General features: G+C 39.6%; 1 protein-coding gene across 1 annotated transcript in view; it reads left to right on the top strand.

Annotated features, from left to right (window-relative positions):
- The window catches only part of LOC306937148 (uncharacterized protein), a gene marked incomplete at its 5' end in the record, with an annotated part of 88,256 nt that overhangs the window by 46,644 nt on the left and 23,332 nt on the right, over positions 1 to 18,280 (top strand). The window contains 6 exons of the mRNA XM_079520814.1: positions 2,142 to 2,212; positions 4,613 to 4,718; positions 10,877 to 11,002; positions 12,190 to 12,363; positions 13,512 to 13,700; positions 14,853 to 15,023. Coding sequence (XP_079376940.1) covers positions 2,142 to 2,212; positions 4,613 to 4,718; positions 10,877 to 11,002; positions 12,190 to 12,363; positions 13,512 to 13,700; positions 14,853 to 15,023 — 837 coding nt within the window. The remainder of the gene's footprint in view (positions 1 to 2,141; positions 2,213 to 4,612; positions 4,719 to 10,876; positions 11,003 to 12,189; positions 12,364 to 13,511; positions 13,701 to 14,852; positions 15,024 to 18,280) is intronic.

Here is an 18,280-nt window from a genome sequence, read left to right as displayed (position 1 = left end):
GATCTCCGCCTTATCAAATAATCCCGCTCCGCGCCCAGGATGGAGATTAATCACAGGACGGAACATTAATGATATCATAACCGAGCACACCAGTCTACATGGTGGCAGTGTCGATTGAGCAACATTCGATGTCATTTCCGGTTGGGACGTCATCCAAAGTGGTCCTGAAGCAACAAATCGCTGGGCGCCCTGATTTAATGGCCCTAAATACCCCCGGGCACTCCTCATCATTATTATACTCGAGGGATAAAAATGCACGTATGCACTCACATGTGCAGGCTGGCCGCATGCAGGGAAGAGAGGAGAGGAGAGGGATTCACAGGGAGTGTGTGTCCGTGTCGCACAGAAAAATACTAAAGTTTAGTTTACAATAAAGATCTCTGCATGAGGATTTAAGGATATTATGCTTCTATTATTACAAGAAGGGTTTCTATCTAAAGTCATGGAGTATTTAGTTGGGACTTTTCTGACGGAAACTTCTTTTAATAAGCTCCTGCACAAATGCACAAATCTTATCTTCTGGCGGTGTCCCTTGTACAAAACATTTTCAGATAGGGGTCAAATACATATCATTTTGGTGGTCGTTGACCCAAACAAGTTTGAGAAGTACTGAATTAGAAGGCATTTGTAGAATTGGCCTTTTAATTGGCCATGGTAAATATCAACATGTTGGGGTTTTATTTCCAAGGGGCGGTTACACACAGATTCCAATGTCACAGCAAAAAATAGAATAGTGGGCTCTGATTGGTCACCCATACCTATGGTGTGAGGGAAATGAAATTCAAATTGAGTGCCAGACCAATTTAGATCATTTAGATCTTCAAATTAATCCAGATCTAAATGAGATGGCTGATCTAAACGCCACAATTGAAGTACAGAAAAAATCAGAAGTACAGCTGAAGACTTATTTAGAAAAACTGGATGCCACACTCCAGAAGCTGAATGGAGATGATATGACAGGTGAGTGAAGTTAACTCTTTTTTCCCCCCAGGTACGTATATATATATATATATATATATATATATATATACGGACGTCGACGCTAGGTGGCGTCATATCCCAGGTCCGTATATATACACGTACCCCAACGTATACTCCATCTATATAATGGTTGAGGCCTATGGAAGCTTTTAACAGGCAGGCAAACTCTGTCTTTTAAAGTGAACGTGTATGGTGGCACTGGGAACTGGGGTTTATGCTAACAGCTAGCCGCAACTATATATATATATTTTTTGAATAAATATGAAATTGTGTAATTACTATTTATACTGTCATCATTACAGGGGATTTGGAGGTAGATAATCTGTACTACTGCTGATGCACAAATCTTATCTTCTGGTGAGGGGCCCGGGGGGTCAGCCCTAATTTTTTTTTCGAATAGACTGAAGGCAATTTACCTTTTTACAAATAAACTATATTTAAAAAATATTAAATAAACTGTGAACTGGTTAATATGTGTAGCCTACCGTCACTTTAAAAGCTTAACTTTGTTTACCCGGGCAGTGCTGGTTGGCAGGTATTTCTTTCTTGATCCCCTCTTGTCTTGATAGTTTAAACATGATGTCATGGGCCGCTATGCTCAAGTGGCATGATAAGCCCAAAGCGTATAATACCGGGTACTCAATATGCTTGTGATCCTTTTTTTTGGATATGTTATCGAGCTCCATCCCTAATCGGCATCAGGTCTTTCAGGCTAGGCTATGTGTCTCACCCCTCAGTCCTGGGACTGAGGGGTGGTCTTTTAGATGCATCCCAGGGACATTTTATGAGTTCTACTTCAACAACGTTGGAGTACAGTACTTAGTACAGTATTGCATCCCAGGACCTCCGGAGGGTGACATGATTGTGTCCTTTCTAAATTTAGGATGCAGGATGCAGGCTATTTGCACCGCTGACAAGTTATATTGTATGAACATACTCTACCATAAAGTATTTACCCGCCTAGGGTTTTCTGGTCATTTTTTGGTCAGTTTGACCTTTTCAACATGAATTAACAGTATGTAGAAAAAATGTTTTCTCCATGAAATGACTTCTGCTTTTTTTATTTACTGTACTACACACATGATGATCGTAAATGTCAAGCATGTACAACCCCCCCCCCCCCCCCCCCCCCCCCCCCCCTCCCTCCATCAATATAACAGGCAACCTGTTCCAGTTTCCTGATCCAGGTGACCATCCTCCTGACCATCCTCTCAGACTGAGTAGCAGACTTGTAAGTGTTTCTACATAGCAGCAGCATTGATACTTTTACTTAAGTAAAACAGTAATTTTTCCACCACTGATTAGAAGTGAGTAGGCATATTTATAAATACCATGTTTTACATCGAAATTATTTTATATTAGAAATTCTAATTATATGATCTAAATAGAGTGTCGCAGACCCCTACCATGGACCAGGAAATGAATCCCAATGCATTTTTCCCATAGACATTTCAGAAAGTATTTATTTAAAGACGGTTACGCCACGGACAAAGCCAACTGGAGTCGTGACAACTCATGACAACACAAACAATATTTTGGACCAAACAAATAATTACAACAAAAAAAGTGTTGTAACCTGCCGTTTGCTTCTTTCTAATTATTTTTTCGGCCCCAAAAATTGTGTTGTCATGATTTGTCACGACTCGAGTTGGCTTTGTCCGCGGCGTAAACGTCTTTAAATAAATACTTTCTGAAATGTCTGAGGAAAATGAACGGAGAATCATTTCCTGGTCCATGGTAGAGGGCGGGACTGCGACGCTCTATAGGCTATGCAGGTGAAAAACGCAAAACAAAGAAAAAGACAACAGGTGATGTGACTGGCTGGAATCAGTGTAGACTAGAGTGTCCATCTGGAGATGTTTGATGCCTTGGTCTCTTTGAAGAGATGGATGGATGAGGGACAGAAAGTCTGGACACTACATTTTAAATTCTGGCATGCAGTTTTATATTTCAGTCATTTTATGTTATTTGTAAACCTGTTATATTATTGTTTTTATGAATGTAAAAAATCGATTACATATTGGTGCTACTTAGATTTTGGTGGGTGCTCCTAATTCTTTTCTGGTGCTCCTTCATTTTGAAATTGGTAGCACCAGTGCTACCAAGTAAAAAGTTAATTTCAAGCCCTGAAGGCGCTTCCAATGTGCTCATTTCCAACGCGCGCCAAGGGAATATATCTTGTTCCAGGAGTTTGCACATAGAGCGCGTTTTTTCATGCATTTTGCAGATCCGAAATCCACGAAAAAATAACGTGGACCAGCAGCAGTGAGGATGATTCCCCCTGATGATCTCTGAGTCTTCCAAAATCCAATCTGAACCGTCCCTCGAGTTGATCATGATCACTCTGATCATTTTCAAACATGCGCTGTATCTGCAAGATTCTGCATGGATTGCTATTGTACAGTGCAGCGGGGGACTCGCAGAAAGACAGTGGAGAGGACGCAATTAATGCTGTCAGCCCGCTGATCAGTGATCACACACACACGCGCACACACACACACACACACACACACACACACACACACACAGTTCCAAGAATACGCTATAATGTCCATATCTATGCTATATCCCCTTAAACCTTTATATAACTTGCCTATTCCAACCTAATTGTCATAAAACACAACAGCCTTTAATAATTATGACAACAGCTAAAGTTTGTATGTAACGTTGTCCATCTGTAGACTAGAGGAGCCTAGTTCCATGCAGAGAGAGCTCCGCCTCCACCAATCTGCATTGCAAGCCACAATGCGTCGCTGATGCAATGCGGTGTAGGCTTGTAGATCAGCTCTGTTCCCTGCGCGTATTTTAAAAGGGAAGAAAATAAATAAATAGCGTGTGACAGCGTGTCTGAGGGAACCCAAATTGAATTATTGTAATGGCTACCCGGTACCCAAGCACGTTCGGTTCGGTTCGGTACATGCTTGGTCCCGAGGATCGGGACCCACCCCTAGTGCTGATATATTGTGCATGTTGGCTCACTGGAAAGACTCTGCTACACCAAAATGAGGTACAATGACCCTTATGGTTGCTTGAGGGGATTCCTTAAATGTCACCTTACAGGTCTGTAACTCTGAGAGTGTACACAGGTCCATTTGGTTCCATGTGTACACTCCGAGTTATGGGGGTCATTGAAATTAAAAGGTTTGAGAACCAGTGTACACTATATGGAACAGAGCGTTAATTAGTATCATTTATAAGTATTGCACATAGCTAAATGTTTAAGCATATATTTCATATTTACATGTCGAATTCAGCTCTGACAGTTATTTCAGTATTCTTTAGTGTATTTAGAGTCTGCCTGTGCTATTAACTCATTTTGTATAACAAACATCCTATCCTTCCTATCCTCCTCTGTCAGCTCTGCCATGACTTATCCTGCGTCTTATCCTGGGTCACATATCTGACTTTTATACCACTTAAATGGTATAAAATAAAAGATCGCTTTCTCTGCATCGGGTAAATTGCAGATCACGGATCGAGTCATTTTGAGTGAAAATCGTCCAATCACAGAACGGTGTCTTATATGATAATGGAAGTGGTGTTAAGTGATGCACATACAGAAATCATAACTTCCACAAAGAAGCCATGAACAGAAGCAACAACTGTTTATTGTCACCATTTGTTGTTACAGACTAAAGGAGAACAAAAGGCAGAAGTGCAGAAGCTGATTGAAGCAGCGGGAATATCACTCGCTGTCGTGGAGGAATGTCTGGTCTCTCTGACGGAAGCTCAGCTCAGTGAGAAGTTTTTATTAATTTTTTTGAATAATTATTAAATTGTGAATTACTATTAATATGTACCACATAAGCTGTGAACTTAATATTTTTTATAATTCCTACATGTCTTTAATTTATATTTTGGTATAACTGTTACAATTCAGTAGCTTAATGCCAGTTATCATCACCTTTATGTGACCATTCCATCAAAACCAATATAAGGCAAAACTTTCAAAATGTCATTATGCTTTAAGTAGTATGTGACATGTCAAACTAGGGGGTTCATGATTCGGTTAGTTTTCAACACGCGTCCAGTCATGTATAAAATGTATACTATGATGTAATTGCATTGTATAATTACATGTATTTACGGCTTGGTTGAATCCTTGATTCTGATTGGAATCACACACAATGTGATTTGCACAACTCTCAAGAATGTCTTTGAAAACATTTGAATCGAGAAATAGACGATGAAGTAAAAAAATTGATTCTATTATATATATATATATATATATATATATATATATATATATATATATACACACACACACACACACACAACACTTCCTTCTTTTTCAAGGCTACTGTGCGCTGGGCAGTCCTACAATATAGCCTACACTGATCAGTGATCTGATGGAATAAGCTACTTTCATTGCCGTGAGAAAATACCTCGTTTTGTTGTCTACTTTTTGGTCAATGTATTCATTTATTCAGTAAGTACCCTGCCTGCGAGTTGGGTCGTTTACAGCAGTTCCGTGACCGCGGAGAGCAAAGGTCCGTTTTTCAATGGATTTGTCATCTAGGAGGGTTATTAAACAAATTGAGCCCCCATGTAAATCGCAAAAATGTGGGGAAAATTCATGAGAGCCCCAAATCCATATGGCCACCATCAAAAACCTGTTAAGGTTAGGCAAAAATAGCTAAAATTAATTCTGCTTTCAGTAGCCAGGGCTTGACGCTTAGCATTTTTCCAAGTAGCACGTGTGCTACTAAGTTGAAAAATCTAGTAGCACACAAATTATTTTAGGAGCACGATGAAAAGTTAGCAAATGTGTTTTTGAGGGGCTAGCTATACAGCTTTAGTCCCCACACGTCTCAAGATTTGACATTGACAATGAACGGAGAAATTAGGTCAAAATTCAGCTAAATATGACATAAATGAAACATCAAAACATTAAACGCCATTGACAGGAAAATTTACGTCATATGTAAACGAGCAAATCAGCTAACCAATCACAGGCAACAGGCATTCTGATTGGCCAGTATGAGATGATTCATGATGATGTATGATGATAAGAGTGCCCCTCACTTCACACAGGTGTGATTTTTCTTTAATAAAGTGATATGAGGCAGGGGCGGGCAATATGGCAAAATATTATATCACTATCTTGATATTCATCTGGATTTTTTCCGTTGCTCGTTATGCAGGCCACTGACTAATATGTATCCAGTGGCAGCCAGGTGACAGGTCGGTCATTCGTATTGCGCTGCGCAGCCTGCGCGCACACTTTTGTAAGCGAGGTGCTAAGCAAGGGTTGTTTTGGTTATCAATCAATCCGTCCACTCCATGTGCGTGCGTGCGTGCGTGCGTGCGCACGTGCACTCTTTGCGTGCACGGCTGCACGCTGTTTCACCCACGTTTGGTAAAAGTTATATCGAGTGATGTTTGAACATTCCAAACTTTCCAAATAAGTTTAGTATTCAACGTGTCGGGGTCCAAGCAACTCCTTCTATGCTATCATGCTATCCTGCTGTGTTCGCTCCGCTGCTGACAGGGAAGAGAACTTAGCAGCCAGCAACACAGGGAGGGGCGGGGCGGTGGGAGCAAAGGGGACAGATCTTCAAATGAACGCTGCATTGAGCCTCAACACGTTGTTAGCTTGTAGATCTGCTCTTTTTGGCGAACAACACCGCCGTACTAAGAAATATAAATTTAGGAATAGAACCTCGACTATAGAATGTGCACTTGCCTTGTCTTTATCATGATTGAATGGTCAAATTCTGTAGTCGCACCGGTGCTACAAATTTAAATTTACAACTCGCACGTTGCTATTTTTAGTAGCATATGCGAGTACCTAGTCGCACTGTTTTGCACAAAAAACACTCCTTGGGCTAAAAACAGTCATAGCCGTCATCACAAATGTGATGAGGTCAGCACATTTGGGCAAGTGGATATGGCGTTTTTTTTCCTCCTGATCAGGAGTACTATTCCATTCACTATATTTAAATTTTAGTCTATGGAACGGCATATTTTTAGGGCACTTCTGCTTCCTATAAAACAGCCAGAAACCATGCACTCACCGGCTTGGTTCTAGAGACGCTCCGATCACCGATCGTGCAAAATTCACTGATCCGCAAATCCGATCAAAAAAGCTAAAAGCTGGGCAGTTTACATCCAAAAGAATGTGTCACTCTCTCGGTTCTGCACTGCTGTACTGGAGAAGTATAGCACTCTCGGTTCTGCACTGCTTACTGGAGAAGTATATCACTGTCGAGGGCAGCGCAACTAATCTCCCCCCACCCCACACAGCACACACACACAGGCTGCATTCGAATTCATTCCCTATGCCCCATATAGTGCACTACGTTGGGGTTCCGCCATTTTGTTTTAGTGTCCGAATGTGTAGTGAGCATTTTTGCACCCTAATGTAGTGGACTGTATCACTCGGCATACGGCAGAAATGGATTCCGCACATCAAAATCATATAGAAACAACCCATTAAGCACAATTATTTATCAGAATGATATCCCATTTCCAGTTTTTAATGATTAATTATGCTAATTACTAAATTTCTGACCACATGGTTACCTGTATCACTCGGCATATGGCAGAAATGGATTCAGCCCATATCATATAGAAACAACCCATTAAGCAAAACATTTTATCAGAATTATAGCCCATTTCCAGTTTTTTGTGATTCATTATGCTAATTACTCAATTTCTGACCACACGGTGACCCGTATCACTCGGCATATGGCAGAAATTGATTCAGCATCATTGATTCAAATCATATAGAAACAACCCATTAAGTACTTTTCTTCAAGAATGCATACAGGGTCAGTTTCTAAAGGTTTTACTGAGATGTCAACCCTGTTACTTTTATAACTTGTATTTTAATACAACTTAATAAATTAAAAAGCAAATGTAAAGTCAATTCATCTCATATGTTAATTAAAAGTGACCAGTTATCCACACATTTTTTTGTAATATAAAATATTTTGTTTTGACAACTTCTTAAAAAATAAGGTGCTGTAGGGTTATTAATTGCAAAGAGGCAGGTTGATCTGCGTGAAAACAGTAAAACTAATCAATATTTTCACTTGACAAATACACTGGGTGTAACGAGAGGAATTCATCTTTCATATATTATGACATTTGATCAAAATATGTTTTTAAAACATTTTCAAAAAGCAATTTAAATGTTGGTAACAGGGTTGACAAAATGTACCTGCATACTCAAAAAATAAAATAGCCTGAGATGGCACGCCTCATGTTTCTGATAGGTACCAATCTACTACTCTAAAATCAAACACTGAAAATGGAAAATGGCACGTTTTCATAGACCCACGTATACTATTTACCCTGGGTGTGCGTGTGTCTACGATGTGTAGCCATCTGTTACTACATGTGAAGTGCACAATACTGGGTTTAAAAACAGCTGAAACATGAGTGGAGGCTGTCAAATTCCGCCCATTGCGTTGCCCCATCACTAGGATTCCTACATTCTAGTAGGCTATGTGGCCCGTAACTAGGATTCCGCCACCCAAAGGGCGGCAAAATTCTAGTAGGCTACAAGATAAATGTGTCACGGAGGGAGCTTTAACGTGAGTAGTTTTTACATGGCGTTTTCTCTTCTGCAGAGTCTCTCTTCTGCCGAGTCTGCCTTCACAACCTGTTCTCATTTTTAAAGGACAACTTTTTTTTCCCAACCAAGGTTGTTATTAGAGAAAGTAAAAGATGAGTGTTCATTGAGTGGTGCTCCTTACGGAGCTATGTGTGTGGGTGGCTGGCTGGCTGGGTGGGTGTGTCTGAGCACGAAAACAGCATGGTTGTTTTTCACCACCTGTGCGCAACCTCACACACACGCACATATTAACTGTATATATGGTGATTTCGGGTGTGCCAGTTTTTGCTGCTTTCTTTAGTTTTAGCGATTTTAACTATTTTTGACAGGGGGGCGGGGGCGTTTGAGGCTAAAATATATTTCTTTACAACATTTTATGTTGATTTATTTTTATTTTATTTACCATAGTCCTACTAGACCCCATCTGGCCACAAAAGATCACGGGAACTACTGGTGCGAAGGAGGAAGTGACATCTTCACATATTGAGCCTACAACACACAGTATGGGAGCCTCCTATAGTATCTCTACCTCCACACCAGTAGGTCCCGTGATCTTTTGTGGCCAGATGTAATTTCTTGGGGTCTAGTAGGATTTGAGTAAATAATAAAAAAGTAAATTACCATAAAATGTTGTAAAGAAATGCATATTTAGCCCCATGTTCGAATGCCCCCGTCCCCCTGTAAAAAACCTGAAAGAAAGCATCAAATGGATATTTTTTAACACTCACCTTCTCTAATATTCATTCACATTCACATTCTCTAATAACAACCTAAAACATGAACCGTGGTTGAAAAAAACTAAGGTTGTCCTTTAATCAATTAAAGTAACATTATGTGATTAAACATGTTTGCGTGGTTTCTAATACTGAGCATCTTAGTTAACATTATAACTATGCTCCGAGGCAACTGCATGTGTGGTGTGTGCACCGTGTCACATGTAGGGGTGCAACGGTACAGTTGGCCCACGGTTCGGTTCGTACCTCGGTATGGGGGCCACGGTTTCGGTTCGGTTTTGGTACAGTTAAAAATAATAATAATAATAAAAAAAGAAACATTTATTGTTTATTAGCAATGAAAGAAAAATCGTTTTATCCCCTATCCAGACACAATCCAGTATTTTCTGCCTTTTCATTATTTTAAAAGGATCCTAATAAGACAAATATGCCTTAAAACCTTATACTTGCCCTCTATAACTAAAAAAAAAAAAAAAAAAACACTCTTTCATAAATAGAGAATCTTTCACTCAATAGGAACTGGTTCTGTCGCAAGTTGATGATGTCATATGTCCATGTGTGGTCCAGCCCTATGGAATATATGGAATGCTAATAAAAAGTTTAAAATATTGCTTTGATGCTCATATTATCCTTAGGAAGTATTACGTTGTTTTTATCAGCATATGCATTCCATACATTCCATAGGGCTAGACCATATGGACATATGACATCATCAACTTGTGACAGGAGCAGTTCCTATTGTGAAAGATTCTTTATTTATGAAAGAAATCAAATATTTAAAGTGTATTTATTTATGTATTTTAGTTGTAGAGGGCAAGTATACTGTTTTATGGCATATTTGTCTTATTAGCCAGGGATCGTTTTAAAGGAAAAATAACCATATATCGCTATTTAACACTGGCATAGACGGAGATCTCCGCCTTATCAAATAATCCCGCTCCGCGCCCAGGACGGAGATTAATCACAGGACGGAACATTAATGATATCATAACCGAGCACACCAGTCTACATGGTGGCAGTGTCGATTGAGCAACATTCGATGTCATTTCCGGTTGGGACGTCATCCAAAGTGGTCCTGAAGCAACAAATCGCTGGGCGCCCTGATTTAATGGCCCTAAATACCCCCGGGCACTCCTCATCATTATTATACTCGAGGGATAAAAATGCGCGTATGCACTCACATGTGCAGACTGGCCGCATGCAGGGAAGAGAGGAGAGGAGAGGGATTCACAGGGAGTGTGTGTCCGTGTCGCACAGAAAAATACTAAAGTTTAGTTTACAATAAAGATCTCTGCATGAGGATTTAAGGATATTATGCTTCTATTATTACAAGAAGGGTTTCTATCTAAAGTCATGGAGTATTTGAGAAGTACTGAATTAGAAGGCATTTGTAGAATTGGCCTTTTAATTGGCCATGGTAAATATCAAGCATGTGCAACATGTTGGTTTTATTTCCAAGGGGCGGTTACACACAGATTCCAATGTCACAGCAAAAAATAGAATAGTGGGCTCTGATTGGTCACCCATACCTATGGTGTGAGGGAAATTAAATTCAAATTGAGTGCCAGACCAATCTCACCAGGAATTTGTTTTTCTCCAGATCAAAATGAGATGGCTGCTCTAAAAGCCTCAATGGAACTACATGAAGAATTAAAAGTACAGCTGAAGATTTATTTAGAAACACTGGATGCCACACTCCAGAAGCTGAATGGAGATGATATTACAGGTGAGTGAAGTTAACTTTTTCCCCCCCAGGTACGTATATATATACGGATGTCGACGCTAGGTGGCGTCATATCCCAGGTCCGTATATATACACGTACCCCAACGTATACTCCATCTATATAATGGTTGAGGCCTACGGAAGCTTTTAACAGGCAGGCAAACTCTGTCTTTTAAAGTGAACGTGTATGGTGGCACTGGGAACTGGGGTTTATGCTAACAGCTAGCCGCAACTATATATATATATTTTTTTGAATAAATATGAAATTGTGTAATTACTATTTATACTGTCATCATTACAGGGGATTTGGAGGTAGATAATCTGTACTACTGCTGATGCACAAATCTTATCTTCTGGTGAGGGGCCCGGGGGAGTCAGCCCTAAATAAATTTTCGAATAGACTGAAGGCAATTTACCTTTTTACAAATAAACTATATTTTAAAAATATTAAATAAACTGTGAACTGGTTAATATGTGTAGCCTACCGTCACTTTAAAAGCTTAACTTTGTTTACCCGGGCAGTGCTGGTTGGCAGGTATTTTTTTCTTGATCCCCTCTTGTCTTGATAGTTTAAACATGATGTCATGGGCCGCTATGCTCAAGTGGCATGATAAGCCCAAAGCGTATAATACCGGGTACTCAATATGCTTGTTATCCTTTTTTTTGGATATGTTATCGAGCTCCATCCCTAATCGGCATCAGGTCTTACAGGCTAGGCTATGTGTCTCACCCCTCAGTCCTGGGACTGAGGGGTGGTCTTTTAGATGCATCCCAGGGACATTTTATGAGTTCTACTTCAACAACGTTGGAGTACAGTACTTAGTACAGTATTGCATCCCAGGACCTCCGGAGGGTGACATGATTGTGTCCTTTCTCAATTTACTGAGTCTAAGGATGCAGGATGCAGGCTATTTGCACCGCTGACAAGTTATATTGTATGAACATACTCTACCATAAAGTATTTACCCGCCTAGGGTTTTCTGGTAATTTTTTGGTCAGTTTGACATTTTCAACATGAATTAACAGTATGTAGAAAAAAAATTTTCTCCATGAAATGTCTTCTGCTTTTCTTATTTACTGTACTACACACATGATGAAAATCGTAAATGTCAAGCATGTACAATACCCCCCCCCCCCCCCCCCCCCCCCCTCCATCAATATAACAGGCAACCTGTTGGTTCCTTATCCAGGTGACGATCATGCTGGCGGCCACAGCCTCGCGCCCACCGACAAACCTCTCACTGCGCACCGAGAGACACAGCACGGGGCCACCGCCATTCACAAGAACGCCGCCGACTACAACAAGAACATTGCACAGCTTCGGTCTTGTTTAGGAAAAATGAGAGATTTGGAAGATATTACAGGTGAGTGAAGTTAACTCTTTTTTCCCCCCAGGTACGTATATATACGGACGTCGACGCTAGGTGGCGTCATATCCCAGGTCCGTATATATACACGTACCCCAACGTATACTCCATCTATATAATGGTTGAGGCCTACGGAAGCTTTTAACAGGCAGGCAAACTCTGTCTTTTAAAGTGAACGTGTATGGTGGCACTGGGAACTGGGGTTTATGCTAACAGCTAGCCGCAACTATATATAATGTTTTTTTGAATAAATATGAAATTGTGTAATTACTATTTATACTGTCATCATTACAGGGGATTTGGAGGTAGATAATCTGTACTACTGCTGATGCACAAATCTTATCTTCTGGTGAGGGGCCCGGGGGGTCAGCCCTAAAGAAATTTTCGAATAGACTGAAGGCAATTGACCTTTTTACAAATAAACTATATTTTAAAAATATTAAATAAACTGAACTGGTTAATATGTGTAGCCTACCGTCACTTTAAAAGCTTAACTTTGTTTACCCGGGCAGTGCTGGTTGGCAGGTATTTTTTTCTTGATCCCCTCTTGTCTTGATAGTTTAAACATGATGTCATGGGCCGCTATGCTCAAGTGGCATGATAAGCCCAAAGCGTATAATACCGGGTACTCAATATGCTTGTTATCCTTTTTTTTGGGATATGTTATCGAGCTCCATCCCTAATCGGCATCAGGTCTTACAGGTATTTCAGGCTAGGCTATGTGTCTCAGGGACATTAGATGCGTCCCAGGGACATTTTATGAGTTCTACTTCAACAACGTTGGAGTACAGTACTTAGTACAGTATTGCATCCCAGGACCTCCGGCGGGTGACATGATTGTGTCCTTTCTCAATTTACTGAGTAAGGATGCAGGATGTAGGCTATTTGCACCTCTGACAAGTTATATTGTATGAACATACTCTACCATAAAGTATTTACCCGCCTAGGGTTTTCTGGTCATTTTTTGGTCAGTTTGACATTTTCAACATGAATTAACAGTATGTAGAAAAAAGGTTTTCTCCATGAAACGTCTTCTGCTTTTCTTATTTACTGTACTACACACATGATGAAAATCGTAAATGTCAAGCATGTACAATCCCCCCCCTCCATCAATATAACAGGCAACCTGTTGGTTCCTGATCCAGGTGACGTTCCTGCTGGCGTCCACAGCCTCACTGCGCACCGAGGGCCACAGCTCGGGGCCACCGCCAGTCACAAGACCGCCGCCGACTGCAACAAGAACATTGCATTCCTGAAAGCCTCGTGTGACCAATTGCGGGAACTATATGGTTTACTGCAGATGAGAAAACGAAATGAGGAGCACATGACGAAGAGTGAGAGAAGTTAAATATATTTTTGAATACATATTAAATTGTGTAATTTCTATTTATAGAGAATCTGAAACTCATAACTACTGCTGATACACAAATCTTATCTTCTGGCGGGGTCCCTTGCACAAAACGGTTTACAGATAGGGTCAAATACATAATTTTGGTGGTCGTTGACACAAACAAGTTTGAGAATTACTGAATTAGAAGGCATTTGTAGAAACGGCCTTAGGTCTTTCAGGGCAGGCTAGGTGAGACACGATGTATCGAAAGAAGAGCAGGGACACAAAATACAATCACCCCAATTGTACAACTACAAGTTATATTGTATTAACACACTCTACCATACCGATTGGACAAAAATAAAATGTAATAAATATATTTTTTTTTCCAATTTGTCCAAAAACGTTTCAGTTAGTATATTCTACATTATAAGCACATGGTCATATACCATTACATGTTGAGTTAATGCTTTGATAGTTTTATAATCAGAGTAAACTTTTGTGGAGATCTTCTCAATTCTCGTAGTTACTTTGAGTGACTAATAAATAATGACATTCAGGATGGACAATCAAATCCTTTTGGATTTGGGGAGAAGTCGTTTCTGCATCTGGTCTCTCTCAAGCAGAAACAATGAACCGGAAGCAGCGGGACAAAAATCTGATATCTCCATAATTTGAGTAATTTCGAGTTGTAGTCTTGTTAGTTTGTGTTTGCATGTGTGCTGTGGCACAGCTTCAATATGTCATCAGTCTCGCGTTGATCCCGCCTCTAGCGGCCGCATACTCCCGCATATCGCTCCAATCAGAAGGGGGCTAGTGCGAAGTACTTGATATAAACAGATCAAAACATAAAGTTGGACACACACGTGCACACACACACACACACACACACACACACACACACACACACACACACACAAACTGTACAGCTGCCTTCATTTGAGCTGACACACATAACGAGCCATCGTTAATTGTGTGTGTTTGTGTGTGAGAGAGGGCCATACTATTCTCCACTATGATGAAGGTACACGTTTGATATATCGTGAAGCCTTACTGTACATTAATGTTGGCCTATATTTTGTCTGTAAAAACATATTTTGAAGACTCCTGCAATTCATTGAAAAATTGATTAATTGGTACCATCCCTAATTCCTAGAACCTTCGCGTGAGGACCTATTGGGAACCTGTAAGTTGCTGAACATACAGGTTCTGAGCGAGCTGAGCGATGAGACTGGATGCTCTGACCAAGAGTTAGCGGAAATGATTGCCGAACACTACTTAATGATGCATTTCCAGGAGACCTATAACAGACATAATTCTTGGCAAGGTAAGAAGTTAAAAATATTTTAATAAATATTAAATTGTGTAATTAGTGTGGTTGACCAGACTATTGTAATTGTGGGCTCGCGAGCACACACTAGTTATTGACAGTTTATATTAATTTATTATTATTATTTTCGCCATCCTACTACTTCCACATACTTTATGCTAAAAATGTAGTTCAAAGTTCAACATGTTCAGCTCTTTGCAGTTATTTATACTTTCACTTTTTAACTTGTTTTTACAAAGATCTCCCCATATAGGCCACTCCAATTTCGGTCAGGATAGATTTTCCGCCATTTAGATTTTTTTTCCAAAACACAATTTTTGCTGCTACTCCTAGAGATTTTTGTCCAAATCTCTCACAAATCGGTACACATAATCTCTGGACCTATCCGATTAAAACACCACAGGCGTAATGTAATCCGTATCGTTCGGGCATAATCGTCGTCCGAAGTTCCACATTTGAAACACGTCGCGGGTGGTTTAATCAACCCAGAGCCAAAAGCAATTCCAAACTAGAAAGGTCGCAATTTTAAGAAATTGCAAAGTGTGGTTGCCGCAGTGGCTTACATATGCCCCTCCCACTAATATTTCCAGCCAATTACAATGTCGCGTCACCCCTGCGATCATGCGTAAGTAATTCGGAGGGGATTTATCCCCCAAAAATCATGTTTTTGCGACAAACGGTTACATTTCTCGCATTTGCGGCGCCCCCTATGGATGAAAATGGAATTGCTTTTGGAACTTGGTTGATTGAACCACCCGCGACATGTGATTCAAATTTGGGATGGATTGGACATTCCGTTCGTGATTTATGGCATTTTTTGTGATATAGGCCCCTCCTACTAATTTCGGACGACGATTACGGCCAAACGATACGCACTACCAAAATTCTGCCGATGGTGTTTTAATCGGATAGGTCCAGAGATCATGTGTGCTGATTTTTGTGAGATTTGGACAATCTGTAGAAGGAGCAGCAAAAAGTGTGTTTTGGATAAAATTCAAAATGGCGGAAAATCTATCATGACGCAAATGGGCGTGGCCTATATGGGGAGATGCGTCATGACCCAAGGAAGCCAGGGAAAAATAATTTTGATTTTATGACCTACGGTTCAAGAGTTATAAGCCAAAACGTAAAGTGGGCTGTTATAGCGCCACCATGAGGCCGACCGATAACATTATACATTGATTAATTTTAGTAATTATTATGAACCTACCCTCCAAGTTTTGTAACTATAGTGCTTACAGTCTCTGAGGAACAAATACTTGAATGTGAGAAAATGCGAAAAATCGCATTTTCCCATTCATGTCAATGGGGAAATTGTATTCACTAATAAATTAATATCAATTAAACTATACAACATTTCTCTTAAAAAAATACAAGCACATCCTTCCCGATGAAGCCGGTCAATTTGACATATGGCTCAAGTGCGTACAGTCAAAACTGTGGGAGGAGTAGCACATAAAAAAAAAGACTAATCACGTGGAATAATAACTAGAAAGCAGTTCCTGTAGAAACTGCGTGGGGTCGCTAAAAACGCAATGTATAAAGTTATAGCTGTGTCTGTGGGACAACCCACCAAGTCTGAACACTGGAAAAAAGTACAAAAAGTTAAAAAGTATAAAAAATTGTAAATAAATAATAATATAAGCATAAATAACTGCATAAAGCGGAACATGTTGAAGTTTGAACTACATTTCTAGCATAACGTATGTGGAAGTAGTAGGACGCTAAAAAAGAAAGTTGGAAAAATAACGTTATAGCTGTGTCTGTGGGACCAACCACCAAGTTTGATACCTGGGGACCGGAGTACAAAAAGTTGAAAAGTATAACAATTTGTAAAAAATAATAATATACCGTAAGCAGTAAAGTATGTGTAAGTAGTATGATGCCCAAAAAGTGGCAGAATAAAGTAAGTAAAGTCATAACTGTCTACTAATGATTTGTAATGTATGAATAATGCTTTACAATGTATTATTGATTAATTAAGAAAAGGTAAAAAGAAAGAAATACAACATCAATGGATATGAAAGCATTAATGAGCAGAAATTGTATTAAATAGCATACGTTTACATGTAAAAAAAGGGTCAAATAGCATATAGGCCTATCTTTAAAAGCATAAACACAATGATTATTGACCATGGTCTAAGATTTTTCTTTCATTTTTGTGTTTTTTAAAGTTTTTCTTTAAATGTTTTTTTTAAGTTCATTTTTAAAAGTTTTTTTTTTCTTTTAAGTTTTTTTTAAGTTTCATTTTTAAGTTTTCTTTTTTAAGTTTTTTTTTAAGTTTTTAAAAACAAAGTTTTAAAAAAAAGTTTAAAAAAATAAAGTATAAAAAAAAAAAGTATAAAAAAAAAAAAGTTTAAAAAAAAGTATAAAAAAAAAGGTTTAAAAAAAAAAAGTTTAAAAAATATATATTTAAGTTTATATTAGAGTGTTCCTATTGGTGGTGTGAGTCCATAAACAAATTTTCAGGACTGTATCATGCCGCAAACAAAAGTTAGAGCTGTGTAAAGGCCAGCCAATGGGAAGACAGAAGGGCGGGGCTTAAGCAATTAATTAAGTACAGCGTGCTCCTATTGGTGGTCTAAGCCCATGGAGCAAATTGCAAGAATGTAGCATGCTGCAAGCAAAAGACAGGGTTTTTGTGTGTGTTAGAGTTATCATCGGGCCTGAAAATGAAGGCCCGGCCCTACCCTACCCTAACTGGGTCGGCCCGAGGCCCGGCCCGACCCTAACAATTACCATAATGTCAAGCCCGAAAACCCGAAAAAGCCCGAGTGGAGAAAAAAAGGAAAAAGAAAAATGCCACTATATGGCCACGGCGCCGTGGATTATTGAGACGAAATAAAGGATTTATGTAACTCACGTTAATTGGCTGATAATGTTCCATTTTCAACATTCTAATGGTTTCCAGCAATTTCCAGGGGTGAGTAAACATCTTCTGAATCAAAGTAGCAGCGATCCTCTGAAGTGCAGTTAATTATGTCCAATAGGCTACTGTCCCGTTAACAAAGTGCAACCTTTTCATCGTTCACCGTTGTGCAACAGTCCCGAACAGAGCTATACAATATTATGACAATTGTCAACTTGGCTATAATCTACTAGGTTACTGTATAGTTTACATTAATCATTGCCTCTCAAACCCACATACCACGCGTAATGTGCGTTGCCTAACCAAAATAACAGACATACAAACCATCAACATGCCGCTCGATGGCGTGTCGAGTCTGTCGACAGCTTGCAGATCTTTTATTTTG

Source organism: Electrona antarctica (genome assembly GCF_951216825.1).
Source record: "Electrona antarctica genome assembly, chromosome: 14".
Taxonomy (NCBI): domain Eukaryota; kingdom Metazoa; phylum Chordata; class Actinopteri; order Myctophiformes; family Myctophidae; genus Electrona; species Electrona antarctica.
Note: the sequence above shows the minus strand (reverse complement) of the source record. Positions and strands in the feature narration are given on the sequence as shown.